Genomic DNA, 15,661 nt, shown 5'->3' with positions numbered 1-15,661 from the left:
AAAGACAACCACACATTTGAGTTGGAAATAACAAAAAGTATATATATAATAACTTTATATTATAGCCACAAAAAGGGAAGCTTCGCATTCAAGTGGAGAAGATTGCGAATCCTTATTGTGTCTGGTCGACAGCATAAAGTTATATGATATTTTGGTGAACATGGACATAGTGGGAGCTATTGATTATTATTTCTCCCATTAAATTAGTTTCTAAGTAGTTGGCATTAATAATAACCCAACAAATATGCTCAAAAACTATAAATATTACTTACACCATTTGTATTTCCAACCAATTTTAAAAATTAAAAATTAAAATTTTGTTTTTGTTTTTAGGATTAAATTAATAATTCAAATGGTTGAGGAAAAGAATTGTGAAAAACACAAGTATAACTTACGAAAATCAAATTAATATTTTTTTAATGTATTTTGTCTCAAAATAAGCATAAATTTTTAAAAGCTTTAATAATACCTTTAAATTAAAAATAATAACCATGAGTACTTTAATTCAAAAATACCTTTTAATTTTTTAAAAAATAAAAAATATATACCCTTAGTGTTAATATTATATTAAAAGAGATTTCTATAAAATTTTAAAATGAGCATTAACATCTCTTACCTTTATATAATAAACCGTTCAAAAAAATCTTACTGTCAATATAGAGACGAAAACGGTCTACCTACGCTTCGTATATAATCTCCAAATTTGTAAATGTGGTACTAATAATCAGGATGTTTTTTAACTCTAAAAAGAGTTTACTGATGTTTTTAAAGTTTTTAAAAATTTTAGAGTATCAAGTGAAAGTTGAAAATTATTTATTTTTCAAAGTTTAAAAGCATTTTTAAAATAAAGTATTAAATATTATATATATATATATATATATATATATATATATATATATATATATATTAGTTTTGATCAATATATATATTTTTTATTATTTTTGAGACAGAATATAATATATGCAAAACATTCCAATTTTAAAATTTACATATATATTTTAGCTTGAAAAAAATAATAAACTTAACCAATCTAAAAATAATATACCTTTTATAATATTTGATGAAAACCTTTAATTAAAATATGATAAATTTATTTCTGGATTTTTAGACTCCACAGATTTGACTTGACGGTTTTTTGTTGTTCTTTTTTTCCCTTTTCCATCCCTCCCTAATAAATAAATAAAATAAATAAATAAATAAATAAAGATGTTTAAAAAACTCGTCATATATTAAAATTTATACAATTAATTTCCAATTATAAATTACAAATTTACAATCAAAGCTCCTCCAAAATCGAAATCAGAAAGCCGGCTAATCTGGATGAACAAGATCAGGGTGCAGCAGCGTACCCATTTCCATACCCTTTCCGATCTTTCGTCTTCCGAGAATCCATTTTCTTTTCCCAGCCCGACAAACAAACCCACCCAACCCAATTCCGTTTCTCGATTTCAAGGTCTTCAAACCCAATTTCAGTACAGATTTTGTTAGTCCCCACCATTTCTGAGTGATGGTTTTACGATCGAGGAGTGTGGCTGTGGCGTAGAATAGTCGCAGAGGAAAATGGAAGAGCTTCCGGGGGCATTGGGCACAAGCGCAAGCTTGGCACTCCGTCTTGGTCAGGCGATCTTTGCCTCGGCCTCCCTCGTCTTCATGTGTCTCGAAATCGAGTTCTATAGCTATACGGCTTTCTGGTAATCACAATTTCTTTCTTCCTACTTTCTCCTATTTGGTTGTTTTTGTTCTCGTTTTCTGATCACGACTGGATCAATAGTCCTTACATCGGCTTAATCTTGTAATAACTTTTTGTAAGTAGCAAGTTGTGTTAGCTTCATAGCCTAACTAGAATTTCAATATATGCATTTTGTAAATTAGTGTATCAAATGTTTGATTACTGCCTATACAAACTCTGTCTTGGGGATTGATCAATGAATTATAGACAACCATGTGTTTTCCCCCAAGTTATGGATTTAGATACTTCTGAACTGATAGTGGCAACCTATTTAAGAAATAACCCATGTGGGTGTGGATATTAGATTGCTCATCCATTTTATGTAGCATTTCTTTTCCCTGGCTATCTTTGACAGGGTAATATGTATTATACTACTGAAATCATTTCAAACTAGATAGGTTACAATTTACAGAATGGTTTGGATGTTTGTAATATGATGAACTGCAATGGAATAATTCTCTGATCAAACAAAGTTTTCTGATATAGATAGATGAACATGGTCGAGAATTCTTGTTTGCAAGTTGTTTGGAGAAAATTTCTTGTTTGCATCCACTTCTTAGGTGTTCTTATGACTGGATGCAACTGTTTGAACATGAAGTTTAATATGTTTGGAGAGTTAATTAGAATTGCATCTTAGGAGGGAGGGAGTTCTGAAAGATGCTCATCCAGGAGAGCATAAATGATGAAAACTTGAGCTAATTTTCTGGTTTTTTTTTCTTCTTTTTTCCCTGATCATACATACATACACCTGCGAAAAATATATTGTTGAAATATCATCACTAGCCCAATAGAGTCAAGCCCAATAATTGTACTAGCCCAATAGAGTCAAGCCTAATTGTACGAGCCCAGTATATTTATTTTAGTAGAGATTTTAGGAGAAAGAGATGTAGATATTTTAGGAGAAAGATTCAATTTGTTAGGTCTAGATTCAAATCGGTTAGGTCTAGATTTAGATTGGTTAAATATAGATTGTTTACTCTTAGTATAAATACCCCCACCCTACCTAGGTTATTCATCCAAGAAATCTAAAAACAATAAAAAGCAGAAGTATTCTACAGAGTGTCTTGTATTCTCTTCTCGATTGGTCTTAATAAAGAGAGCGAGTGTTTCCCACAGTGAGTTGTGTTCAACATATATGAAGATCCAAAATCTGAAGGAAACTTTGTGATTGCTCATGTTGATTCCCCCAGCTATCTGGTGACAGTCATGGGTTTGATGGTTCCTTGGAGTTTGACATTGGCAGTCGTAGATGGCTATTCTGTTTTTGTTAGGCATTTACCTCCTCAAACACGAGTAACGTCGATCATCGTCACCGGAGATTGGGTACGGGAAATATCGTCTAGGAAACAAAATATAACATCTTTGTTCTTTGTTGTTTCTCCTTCTGATATCAAAATGAAGGGAAAAACATTTAACACACTTTGTATGTTATGTCATAGGTTCTATCATTTCTGTCTTTGGGTGCTGCTTGCTCGACAGCCAGTGTCGCCGATATCTTGCTCGAAGCCGGGATTTCGTATTGCTCAGCAAAGCTTTGCAATAGATATCGGCTTTCTGCAGTAATGGCATTCTTGTCTTGGTTTCTTTCTCTTGTTTCTTCACTCTTCAATCTCTGGCTTCTTCCATCTTTATAGAGTTTTTCTTCTTAAANAAGAACTGTATATGAAAAAAAAAAAAAAAAAAAAAAAACTGTGAATTATAGGTTCTGATTTTCTTTATTCACTCTGTTGCATAAATTTGTCCAATTCTTCAAAATTGGATTGGACAGTTGTAAAAAAAAATTAATCCAATAATCATAAGTGTTCTGTGAGTATTGAAGATAAATTATTTATGTTATTGTCCTAGATATTTGTTCGCTTTGATGTGTTATGTGCCATTGCTAGTCTCACGATTTTGATTTTAAAACGCGTTTAATAGAGAGGATTTCACACACAATCTGAAGAAAGATAACATTAGATTATTAAACGAAATCTGGTATAAAAATAAGATCAAATAATTAAATAGAATATTAAAAATGGATGAGATTTAAAAAGCAAAATAATAATGAATGTGAGGCATGTGGAAATTAGATTAGTTAGATTAGATTAGATTAGCATTGGCTGCTCTGTACAAGGAAAAGAAAAAGAGACAAAGAAAACTCTGGAAAATGGGACAGTGCTGTCCTTAAAATGTTCATTGAACTCCATAACTTATGGGAATGTCTTTATTATTAGGTACTTTGTATTCGACTCCGACGGTGGTCGCTGCTCTTTTGTGGGACACCCCCTCCCCCAAACTACGCCTTCTTTAATCAAATAAGTAACTTTTCTTTGAAGGCTCTGCGCCGGCGGACATAGCATTGCGGCGGCGGCGGCGGCGGCACGGTCTGGTCCTGGCTAGTCGTGGTCTGTCTGGCCGGAGATGGAAGGTAGGGGAGGGGAGAAGGGAAAGTGGAAATGCCAAAATAAAATATATTATATTTAACCAAATCGATTAAAAATTCCACGTCAGTCAGGTCAAATATATTAAAATATCATTTTAAAATATTTCGAAATAAAAAATAATGGATGTGAAATGACATTTGTAGACTTCGAAAACTAAAACAAAATTCTTATTCTGCACAACTGAACCAATAATAATTAAAATAAATCTAGACTAAAATAGAATTTTAACCGTTACCTTTTTAACTAAAACGTTGATTTTTTACGGCGAAAAAATGAATAATTGACATCGGTTAGGTAATAAATATAATGAGTAGGGTCATTATTGGAAGTACACAATGCAAATCCCATCCAACCTGTCACGACCAACTCCCAGCCTGGCAGTCCCCACTATTAATTAAAGAAAAAAAAAAACGGGGGCCCACATTACTGTTTGACCAGTCCTACGTGGTGCACGCAGTTTAAAAACCGTGAGCCCCACCTTCCCTATATAAATACAATCAGCGTTCCCAATCCCTAGCGCCTCCCAAATCCCCTGGTTGTCGCAGTCTCCTCTCTCCGCCGCGACGCGCCGCCGTTAATGGGTATTTGCAGTTCATCGGAATCTACTTCAGTGGCCACCGCCAGACTGATCCTTCACGACGGAAGCTTGCAGGAATTTTCTTATCCAATCAAGGTTTCGTACGTTCTTCAAAAGAATCCGTCGTGCTTTATATGCAACTCCGACGATATGGATTTCGATGACGCCTTGTTAGCCATTGGCGACGACGAAGAGCTTCAACTCGGACAGCTCTATTTTGCACTGCCATTGAGTAGGCTGAAGCAGCCGCTTCAGCCCCAGGAAATGGCCGCATTGGCCGTCAAGGCCAGCGCTGCACTCATGAAACGTGGCGCAGGAGACAAATATGGCAACCGCCGGAGATCAGTGTCTCCGGTGGTTTTCACGGCTAAGGAACTCAAGAGTCGCAAACGAGTAGTCGCCGGCCGTGGAAGAAAAAAATTCGCGGCGAATTTGACGGCGATTCCTGAGTAGGTCGTTTTTGGTAAATCCGTGCGTTTATTGTGTAAATATTGGGGAAATAGGAACTGGTTGGTTTAGATATTTTGGTTAGTTTTTTTTTTTTTTTCTTTTTTTTTTCAGGTAAACAACAATAGGACTTTTGGATCTTCGTTTATTGTTTAAAATAGCAGTTAAGATTATAGCACTTCCAAAAATAAAACGATAGAAATAAATTAGTCTTTTTTTCATTTTTTATGTCGGTTTTCTGAGATGAATTTACAATTTTACCCTTTGCTTATAGAATATATATATAGTTTTCAGTATATATCATGGCTATTATTTGATTAATAATTATACCATTATTATAATCGGTATAATTTAGATATAAAATAATTTAGATCTAAACTATATAATCGGTATAAAATTTTTGGCTATCTTCTATTTCTTTTTCTATATTAAATATTAGAGAAAATAATACAATTGGAAGAATGTTTCTTTTATTATCATTATTATTTAGGTTGAAATAATGAAAAAAAAATTGAATGTCTAAATAAATCATTTATTTATGCGATATTTTTATTTTAAAAGGATAAAAAAAAAAAACATTATTTTGATTAATGTGGAATGGATAAAGAAGGCATGGGCAAAGGAGAATATTGGAAGAAGTGAGGAAAGTGAAAGGACATAATTGGTTGATTAATATTAAATGGTCCATTTGGTTGCTGTTTCAAGGTCCAGCCCTTAAATTTTGGTCTCCATACATCATTTTTTGGACACAAATGCTTCATAACGTAGTGGGGGAAGAGATAGTGAGGACCATTGATGGACCTCAACTTGCCACTCCTATTTTTATTCCCTTAACCGAGATACAGTCCTCGAACGAAATAAACTTTTTATTCAATACTCGAGTAACTTTAAATAAGTATTGCATCTACATTAGTGCAATACTGTTCACTTTGACCAAACTCTAAAGTCTCGTATTAATAGAGATGATGTTCTTACTTACGACCCATGAGTATTTTTTTTAACTAGGCAACGTAGGATTACTCATCTCAATAATCCTCAACACATACAACTTTCAATATTTTTAATTAGAAAAATTGGAATATATAGCTAAAACCGACCTACCAAACTATAAAAGTAATAAAAAATAAAAACGTTTGGTTTTAGCCAAGTCGATGTCAACATGACTTTAAGATTATGCTATAATTTTTTGTTTTGTCGTCGTCATCATCAATGATATGAGATTTTTCGTTGTTCTTTACGAGGAGATATTTAGAATGATTTTTCGTAATGACACTCGTTTAACAACTTCGATTAAAATTAGAAAATTTATAAGGATTATAACGTTAGCATGTGAGAAAAATGCCATTTCCAAGAATATCAATTTAGCTGAATTAAAAAGTATTTAAGTAGGGGTTGATTAATCTTAGGCAGATTAGGAAGAATTGATAGAGTAGTCAGAAGCCAGCTGCATATATTTGTGGGTAAGGGCAAATTAGTAGTTTCACGTACGACAATATTCTTTGAAATAGTATTCAATATTAATTGTTAAATAAAGTAGACATATATTCAATAAAATTCTTTCCTAATTAAGAAGTAAAATTTTATTAAATTTGAATTTTCGTACTCATAATTTTAATAAAATGATAAAATAGAATCATTAACTACTTGTAAAATAATTAGAGTCCTCACAAAAAACGAATACAAACCGAAAACATGCATGTATCTCTACACCAAATTATAGATTAATTATTAGTTAAAGTTTCTAATAATTTTATTTAATTATTTTAAAGTAAGAAATTAATATTTTAAACATTTAAGTACGTTTAAAATCTTGTTTTTAAGAGTATTAATAAAATATTTGAAAAGTTTTTAAGAATGGAGAAGGTATTTTAATTTTTTTTAAAAAGCCTAAAAGTATTTTTGATTAATTGTAATAATATTTTTTATTTAAAAAAAAAATTAAAGGTATTTTTTTAGATTTTTTAAAATATTATTAAAAGCTTTTATAAATATTTTGTAAAGAAAAGGTATAATTTAAAGTTATCTTTATTATTTAGCTATATTATATAAAATATTTATTTATTTATAGTTAAACAAACCCCTGTGAATAAAATGTTATTTAATAGTGAATTCCTAGGATTTTGTGACTTGAGCAAATAACATATAATAATAATAATGAAGAAAGGGGACAATGAATATACGATTCAACGTGACATTGACTTGACCAACGTTAATTATGTGCAAGTTGCCGATCCTTGTCTCTGAAGCATATCCACGTGCTTTATTCTCAATAAATTTATTATTTAATTCTCTCTCTCTCTCTCTCTCTCTATATTATATATATTATAAAAACCAATAACTAACACTTCTTCGCCAATGATCTTCCAAATATAATAAAAAGGTATTTTTTGTTCTTTCATTTGATTTATTACCAATCAATCTGCCATTTAACTCTAAAATAATAAATACATAATTTTAAAATAACTTATTTAATTTTAAAGCTAGCTACATTTCATTTCGTAACTTTGAATTCTTTTAATTTTTTTTATTAAACTATCATATTATTATGATTATCCTTATTTATCTTTATTTATATGTGATTTCGATTTATTTATGTACTTTTTATTTATTTAAGTATCTTAATATTTAAAATTAAAAAAAAAAAAAGTAAATATTAAATATCATTGTTGATAGGAGGTGGCTCAATTTTATAATATTTGTAGAAAATTTATAAATAGAAGAGTGTAATAAAAAAAAAGTATATTAAATGAATAAATAAGAATTTCACTCGATTTAAAATGGGGTGGAGAATTTGATGGGTGGAAATGTAATTTAACGATAGCCAGAGAGAAAAAGAGGACAATGATTCAGAGTGGGGCAGAGCAGTACTTATTTGTTTTGGGGTGCTTTGGCATTGCATATAATACACACACACACACACACACAAAACACTCTTTTTTCTTCTTTTTTTTTAATAAAAATATATTTAAATTTAAGTTATTATTCCTGATGCTATTTTTGTAAATTATTTTTCTTTAATTGGATGGAATGATTTTCCAGTTTTTGCAAAATTATTATTATTATTATGTTAGTAAGATATTATTTGAAAAATGTGTTATATTGACGAAGATAGTATTTCTTATTTATAAGCTCATGATTTTTTCGGTAACGTTTACTGGTGGTGAAGGAAGGAAGGGATGAGTATCCTTATCCAATGGGAATCCTATGATATGATTAAACCCCAAAAAAGTATATGCATTTAGATACCCTTTTGTTTGTCCTTTTTATTTTTTTGTTATCAAGATGACAAAACATCTTACAACACTATGGAAACCCCACTACTGACTCAAATTGGGTTTAACGTTGATTCCAGGCCCAATTTTTAGAGAGATTGGGCCCCGATTTACAAATATGGAGCAGAATTGGGCTTAACGTGGACGGTAGGCCCAATAAACAAACCAGTTTATCCGTTTCACATTCAACCTTATATTCTCAACTACATTTAAAATATTATACTCCTTTTCCTTCTTGACTTCCCTCTCGAGATTTTAAAACGTGTCTACTATAGGAAGGTTTCCACACCTTTCTTAAAAAAATGCTTCATTTCCCTCTTCAATCGATATGATATCTCATAATCCACCTGGATCAGCTTCCTTGCTGGTCTCCCATTACTCTCTCCAATCGATATGAGATCTCACAATCTACTCCCTTTCGAGCCCAACATCCTTGTTGACACTCGTTCCTCTCTTCAATCGCAGATCTCACGCAGAGGTTCAATTTCCCACCCCATGTATTTGTAACTAAAAAAACTTCGACCAAACACATCGGTCACAATAATTTTATGGCTAAGTAACCATTGTATTAAATATTTGGAAGCAACCATGAAGTTGATATTGAGGAACGATCCGAGATTCGATAGACTCGTCAAGAAAATACATTGATATACTAACTATTTATCACAAACGAACTGAGCTTCAAACTCAAATTTATTTACAACAAAAAATATGAAATCCTAGATGGTATCAACACACACAACATTGAGAAGATTACAAAATGTAGAAGGTAGAGAATGCCTCAGGATGCTGCCCTTTTGCTGCTCTCCGCGCCGCTCGGTTTAGTGGACTGTGGTATGTACAGAAGGAAGAAAATATGTAACCCTTCTATTGTCTCTAAACCATTCAAGGGGATCAGTTCATGAGAGCATCATTTAAGCAGCTGCTGTGTCAGTTCACCATTTCCCTGGATATCAAATACCGAAAACTGAAGTCGTGCGACATCCATTCGACGTTCTTGCGAGACTTCCCGTTTTGATATTTCGAAACACTTTTTCTAAGAGATTCAGGCAAAGACTTTTGGATCATTTCCATCATACCAGCTGTGCACAAGCTTGATTCTTTTGCAAATAACTCGATGATCTTGGGTAAAATGACTTTTTTGTCCTTGCGTATGCCGAATGTCGCTCGAATGTATTCGTCTTTTGCTGTCTCTAGCTCCTGTAGGACTGTTTTGGGAGTGTATACACGAACCTGGAACACAGCAGAATGTCCGAGACTTTAAGACAAGACCACATATGACTCTATGTAAGAAACAGAAACAAGAAACTTTGCAGAGATGTTTTCAATACCGCAGGATCAGAATGGCAGCCTGTAGAAAGTGCAAAATGTAAAAGGGGTTCCGACCGGTGGATTTTGTACGCTTGTCGTTTATCTCCGCTTTTGAATCTCGACTTCGAGGGAATAAGAAGAGAGAGCCACTGCAAACCGAAGAAACTTATCACTTTATGTTGATCATAAGAACTCAAACTATCTACACATTTGTCAGCGACATTCCTAAGCCCACCGCTAGAAGATATTATCCGCTTTAGTTCATTACGTATCTCCGTCAGCCTCACAGTTAAAAAACGCATCTACTAGGGAGTGGTTTTCACACCCTTATAAAGAATGTTTCGTTCCCATCTCCAATCGATATGGGATCTCACAATCCACCCCCCTTGAGGGCCCAGCGTCCTCACTGGCACACTATCTGACACACTATCTGGTGTATGGCTCTAATACCATTTGTAACAGCTCAAGACCACCACGAGTAGATATTATCCGTTTTGGCCCGTTACGTATCACCACCAGCCTCATGGTTTTAAAACGTGTCTATTAGGGAAAAAGTTTTCACACCCTTATAAGAAATGTTTCGTTCTCCTCTCCAATCGATGTGGGATCTCACAGCTTACCTGTCCAGGCCGAGGCATTCGGCATCCAAGTATCGAACTTTGTATCGTGTGGACACTAATTGTTTGACCTCCTATGTTATATGCAGCCTGAACGGAGGAAGAACGTGAGAACACGATAATCATACAAAATTTACGAATCATAACGGATCAGCAGGACTCGTGTTTTACCTTCAAGTGAACAAAGACCTTCTTCATATTGTTTTGTGGTACACCATAAGCCAAGTATGCCTTTCAGAAAACAAAGTAGATATTATAGCCTGACTGTCTCTGAAGAACTAAAAAGAAGGAATGAATTCAAGTTATGAAAAATCATTACATGCATCATCAGAGAATTGTGTACGTTGATCCAAAATGCTAGCTTTTCCTCATGATTCAACTTCCTTGGATCGACTTCCTCTAACTTGGATATAAGCGACCTGACAACGTACGAGAATAACGACTCGTCATACGATGAATAAGCAATCACATTACATACAAACATCCACATGTTGCTTACCTGAAATCTTGTAACAAGTGTTCGCTTTCGATCAATTTCTGACTATCCCTATAGATCCATGGCACTTCAACCATTGTGCTATACGGGCCACTGAACTCTTTGAGACCTTCGACGTGAAAAGGATTATCCAACCGTGGATCAAAAGATGGATTGTTTCTGAACCCGGGACTCAACATGTCGTACTGATCCTGCGGAGAGAATGCGCTGGTTGGTGACGACGATGAAACTGGAGAGGAAAGACCATGATGTGATGAAGGAGGATCTGAAAGTTTGCAATATATGGCTGATATGCACTTGACCATGTCTTCAGAAAGACGATTGGCGTTCTCGGGAGTATGGTCGAGAACTTGAGCACCGAGGTACTCTGCTAGACTGGTTAGATTGGATGAAGCATTCTGAGCAAACTGCAGAAGAGGAACCATAAATCATGAAAGAATGAGATAAGCTTATTACATTTATGTCTCCAAGAGAGCAAATTCTCTAGTGAAATTCGATGGATACGAGGTTACCTCGACCATGGACGTTGGCTGGGAGAGACAAGGTCGTACATCTTGTCCCAAAAAATCTTCTGGAAGAGAAGTTCTCTTTGAACAAACCGAATAATGTGATAGCGATGACTGACAACGACGAACGCTGGAGTCCAACAGCTTGTCTTCACAAATTCCCCTATATTCCTTCATAGGCTTTCCAAAAGAATCATAGCCAGACTGAACAGCTTTGTCTTCTTTTTTCGACGTAATGTCAGGTACGCAATTCGCAATATACTTGGCTTTCGGGGAGTTCTTAGGCGATTTTAGTTTTTCGTCGACGGTGGTAGGAGATGTAGAGGATATTTGTCCATCAAATGCTTTTCGATACAAAGACAGAAGATATTGTTCTAAATGTGAAACTTCCAGTTCCAATATTGCAATCTCTTTTATCAATTCAGTGGCAGGCTGTAGTCATCAAAGCAGCTTTTAATATGTATCAATTCAGTGCCCGGTGTCTAGCTCTGATACTATTTGTAACAATTCAAGCCCATTACTAATAGATATTGTCCGCTTTAGCCCATTACATATCGCTATCAATCTCACGGTTTTAAAACGCGTCTACTATGGGTCTAGCCCTACTCCGACTAGTTCCTTGCACCGTCCCTAGTAGATGCATTTTAAAACCGTGAGGCTGACGACGATACATAACGGGCCAAAACGGACGATATCTACTAAGCAGTGGGCTTGGGCTGTTATAGATTATGATATTGTACTAAACCCAACACTTTAAGGGAGTTACCTTTGGTACTTCGATGTCGTTCGTGTTGTCTTGTGAAGACGATCTATATCCCAATGCATTTTCGAGTGCAGTGCGAACCTTGAACTGGTCTTGCAATCTCTGTTCAAGCTGAAGAATCTACATTACATAGTTAAAAATATATGAAGGTGATGAACTGCAGAATCTAGCCTTGTTCAGAACATTTCTGTGCCTACCTCATGTTTAAGAGAGAAGTGTATGTTAGTTTTCGGGAAGTTCTTCGTCTTTGTCTTCACGGATTCGTCGAAGTAGCTCCCGTCCTAGGACAACCCGGAAAACAAACTTCAAATATGATACATAACTGTTAAGTAGAAGGATTATACAAGCTATGTTTACCAGCTTCGTACGATTCGAAGCTTCAAAGGAGTTATCCAACTGTTCTTCCTCAATAGTATCCTTGACCATCTCTACAAAGCTGACAATGCAAAAACAGCAAAGAAGAATTAAAATGCAGAAATGGAGAGGACAAGACCTTGGCCTTTGGATTCCATTTGAGATGCATATTAAGAAGATACAGAATAATAGGTGTGAAGACCGAGCCAAGATTCAATATTTGAACCTAGCAAGCATTGTCCGTTTTGACCCGTTACGTATCGTCATTAGTCTCACGGTTTTAAAATGCGTCTACTCGAAAAAGGTTTCCACACCCTTATAAAAAATGCTTCGTTCCACTCTCCAATCAATGTAGGATCTCACAATCCACCCTCTTAAGGGGTTCAGTGTCCTCATTGACACACCGTCGGATATTTGACTCTGATACCATTTGTAACGGGCAAAGCCTACCGCTAACAGGTATATCGCCGTCTTTAAAACGCGTATACTAGGGAGAGGTTTCCACACTCTTATAAGGAATGCTTCGTTCGCTTCTCCAACCGACGTGGGTCCATATTCTACTATTCTCACCCAAGAACAGAAAAGGTAGAACGAGTGAAACCGTATAAAGATCACAGATCTGAAGAAGAAGAAGAAGAGAAGCTTGAAGAAGAACAAGGAAGAACAAAAGATGCAGCTCTAGAAGCAGAGAACCAAGATCACTTTCAATACACCACTGATTTCAAAGTTTGGTGAGCCAGCAGAAACAAATTGTTAGACTTTTTTACTATTTTAACCAACCAAGGAGTCTTTCCAGTTCAAGCCCACATCAAGTGTGTTCAGAACAAAAGGAATAATCATTGCTAGATAACTAACAAAACCACTCAATTAAACACAGATTGAAGAAAAGAAAACCACAGCAGCATCAGAATCAAACCTCAGGGAACACTTGTGCAGTGGCATCTCTATGTTTTGCAGCATTTTGGCACCGTTTTCAGTGTCTTGAAACAGCATATCTGAGAATCAGCTCTATCAGTAAATCGCTGACAAAGGGAAGAAGAAGAAGAAGAAGAAGAAGAAGGGGACATCACCATAAACAAACAAGCAACAGAAACAGAGCTTTTGTGAGTGACCAGAAAGCGATGATGATACGGCACTTCAAGACACGAGCGTCTGAAGAAAGCAAGCAACAGAGGTGAAATGGGGTTTCATAAAACCCATAAATGCGCTATAAAAACCAAGCTTTTAGACCAATGAAGATGATTCAATGGGTTTTGTAAGCGGTGGGGTTTTGCATTAAAAGGGTAGAAAGCAGCTGGCTGTGAGAAGAGCTTTAGTCGAAGAAGAAAAGGAAAGTTAACAAAAACATTCAAGCTCAGTAGACTCCTTAAATGTCAAAACGCTGTGAAAGTGGACAACTTTTCATGACCCGCAAACCGAAGGTAAAAACGACAAGCTCATTAGAGTGTTTAGAGGCAAATAAAATACAATAAACCGACAAACAAATAACAATACCTCCAATCTCTCCATTGTTAGGAATAGAATCGCCCATTAAAATTCCACATTCTCTTCTCTTGTTGGCATGTCAGTGGGGAGTTGGTGACCGCTCTCTCCTTCCTTGTCCCTTAGCTGACTTCATATAGTAATCTGTTTCATTTACATTTGTCTCTTTTAGCATTTGTTTTTTAACGAAACCTAATCTTTCAATAATTCATTCAGATTTCCAGAAAAAAAAAACACCAAAACATGTTACTGGTCACATGGGTGGCTATCATTTTTCACAACTCAGGACACATCCTTGGTGAAATTTTGAGATCCATCCATAGAGACAAAGATCTACAAATACCAAAAAAGAAGCTCCATTGTTTATTGTCATCTCTCAAGAACATAAGATTTGAGATCAAACCCAATAAGAATATAAAAATGTGGGTGATTTGAGATCAAACAAACAGAGGGTTGAGGTAAGAGAAAAGCAGGGGTGGCCTCAAAAGGAATGAAAGAGGGATAAAGGAGACATTGGATGCTTAGAAAGGGGAAGAGAGGGGTTTGGAGATACCCACATTGTCTTTCAGCATCCAAGAAACTATCTTTTGTCATAGAATCCTCAAGAATTAGATAAAGAAGGAAGAGATTGATTGATTTTTAGTTAAAAAAACAGTGATTTAATCGATGCAGAAAAGAAAAAGGAAGGGCTTTTGAATGTGTCAAGCTGGTAAACTCTCTCTTTTTGTCGTCACATTCACTTGCTTACCAAAAAGGAAGACTTTTTCTTTTCCTTTTCCTTTAAATTTCATCCTTTACCGCTTAAAGAGAGAGAGAGAGAGAGAAAGAGAGTATGAACATGCGAGAAATTGACATGGGAAGAAGTAAATCTGATCTCTACATTATTATTTAATGTTGAGAACAAAGTCAAAATCTGGGGAATTGGGTATTCATCTTATTGGTTAATAACTCCAGGGTATATACTAAAATCGTACCATATGCATATATGGTATTTAAAACGCGTTTGTTAGAGAGAGGGAAACAAAACACTCCTTATAAGCCCCCGATAGTACCTGCTAACGGTGGGTTATGAAGATTAAAGGGATGAAAATGGGGGAAAAGAGGGTAGAAGAGTGTTGAAAAAGATAGAAAAGGGTATTGATTGAGGGAGGGAAAAGGGTGGGCATAGTATAGAGTATAGAGTCCCAACATAAATGATATAATATTAAAGAAAAGTTGAAAACTTTACAAATGCATTTGGACAATGAAGTCAATGCCAATCATATCCACCAAAAGGCATCGCTTTCTCTCTCACATTAAAATGGATGCCACTTTATTAATCCCTCCAAAAGCATATGTTTCTCTCACAAAATTACCATATAATACGACATCTTTTCTATATTCTTTGCTTCATTTATCTCTACATTTCTTATTCACAACCAACTTTATTTATCGATTGCATTTACACACCCACGAACCAAAAAATCGAAAGAGACACAAAAATTTACGTAAACATAGTGTGGTAGTCAATCACTATAACCAGCGTATTTAGAAGTCTATCTCTCACGCTACGAAATATTAGTTTCAAAGTTTCTCTCAATTGTCTCTATGCAAATACAAAACGACACTCATTCCTCATCTCATGACAACGTTAGACAAACTTTTACGTAAATACCACAATACTAATGTTCATACATGAATCAAG

General features: G+C 34.9%; 3 protein-coding genes across 6 annotated transcripts; 2 read left to right on the top strand and 1 right to left on the bottom strand.

The window, feature by feature from the left end:
- The first annotated feature begins 1,276 nt into the window (after positions 1 to 1,276).
- LOC111453015 (CASP-like protein ARALYDRAFT_485429) lies at positions 1,277 to 3,510 on the top strand. Its single transcript, XM_023093930.1, has 3 exons — positions 1,277 to 1,691; positions 2,920 to 3,052; positions 3,169 to 3,510. The coding sequence occupies exons 1-3, from the start codon at positions 1,561 to 1,563 to the stop codon at positions 3,361 to 3,363; spliced, it is 459 nt and encodes a 152-aa protein (XP_022949698.1). The 5' UTR covers positions 1,277 to 1,560; the 3' UTR covers positions 3,364 to 3,510.
- A 983-nt stretch (positions 3,511 to 4,493) lies between these two features.
- LOC111453016 lies at positions 4,494 to 5,397 on the top strand. Its single transcript, XM_023093931.1, has one exon. It carries the CDS (start codon positions 4,730 to 4,732, stop codon positions 5,180 to 5,182), a length of 453 nt encoding a protein of 150 aa, XP_022949699.1. The 5' UTR covers positions 4,494 to 4,729; the 3' UTR covers positions 5,183 to 5,397.
- A 3,702-nt stretch (positions 5,398 to 9,099) lies between these two features.
- Positions 9,100 to 14,132, bottom strand: LOC111453010. 4 transcript variants are annotated; one of them, XM_023093918.1, is made up of 13 exons: positions 13,990 to 14,132; positions 13,566 to 13,647; positions 13,412 to 13,490; positions 12,499 to 12,577; positions 12,339 to 12,422; positions 12,145 to 12,261; positions 11,385 to 11,810; positions 10,876 to 11,279; positions 10,696 to 10,795; positions 10,548 to 10,607; positions 10,380 to 10,466; positions 9,780 to 9,908; positions 9,100 to 9,681 (listed from the first exon to the last, which is right to left on the bottom strand). In XM_023093918.1, the coding sequence occupies exons 3-13, from the start codon at positions 13,486 to 13,488 to the stop codon at positions 9,379 to 9,381; spliced, it is 1,866 nt and encodes a 621-aa protein (XP_022949686.1). In that variant the 5' UTR covers positions 13,489 to 13,490; positions 13,566 to 13,647; positions 13,990 to 14,132; the 3' UTR covers positions 9,100 to 9,378. The 4 variants fall into 4 exon arrangements, with proteins under 4 accessions (XP_022949686.1, XP_022949687.1, XP_022949689.1 ...); XM_023093919.1 differs by lacking the exon at positions 13,990 to 14,132 and having other exon boundaries at positions 12,145 to 12,252; positions 13,566 to 13,905; XM_023093921.1 differs by lacking the exon at positions 13,990 to 14,132 and having other exon boundaries at positions 12,145 to 12,243; positions 13,566 to 13,905.
- Positions 14,133 to 15,661: the final 1,529 nt, after the last annotated feature.

This window comes from Cucurbita moschata, unplaced genomic scaffold (genome assembly GCF_002738365.1).
Source record: "Cucurbita moschata cultivar Rifu unplaced genomic scaffold, Cmos_1.0 Cmo_Scf00015, whole genome shotgun sequence".
Lineage (NCBI taxonomy): Eukaryota > Viridiplantae > Streptophyta > Magnoliopsida > Cucurbitales > Cucurbitaceae > Cucurbita > Cucurbita moschata.
Note: the sequence above shows the minus strand (reverse complement) of the source record. Positions and strands in the feature narration are given on the sequence as shown.

Bases quoted from the DNA above. Each gene is read 5' to 3' on its own strand.
- LOC111453016 (XM_023093931.1), top strand. From the start codon at position 4,730: ATGGGTATTTGCAGTTCATCGGAATCTACTTCAGTGGCCACCGCCAGA.
- LOC111453015 (XM_023093930.1), top strand. From the start codon at position 1,561: ATGGAAGAGCTTCCGGGGGCATTGGGCACAAGCGCAAGCTTGGCACTC. The intron at 1,692-2,919 runs GTAATCACAATT...TGATTCCCCCAG, and splicing joins TATAGCTATACGGCTTTCTG to CTATCTGGTGACAGTCATGG. The intron at 3,053-3,168 runs GTACGGGAAATA...GTTATGTCATAG, and splicing joins TCATCGTCACCGGAGATTGG to GTTCTATCATTTCTGTCTTT.
- LOC111453010 (XM_023093918.1), bottom strand. From the start codon at position 13,488: ATGCTGTTTCAAGACACTGAAAACGGTGCCAAAATGCTGCAAAACATA. The intron at 12,423-12,498 runs GTAAACATAGCT...GGGTTGTCCTAG, and splicing joins CTTCGAATCGTACGAAGCTG to GACGGGAGCTACTTCGACGA. The intron at 9,682-9,779 runs GTATTGAAAACA...GCTGTGTTCCAG, and splicing joins GCTGCCATTCTGATCCTGCG to GTTCGTGTATACACTCCCAA.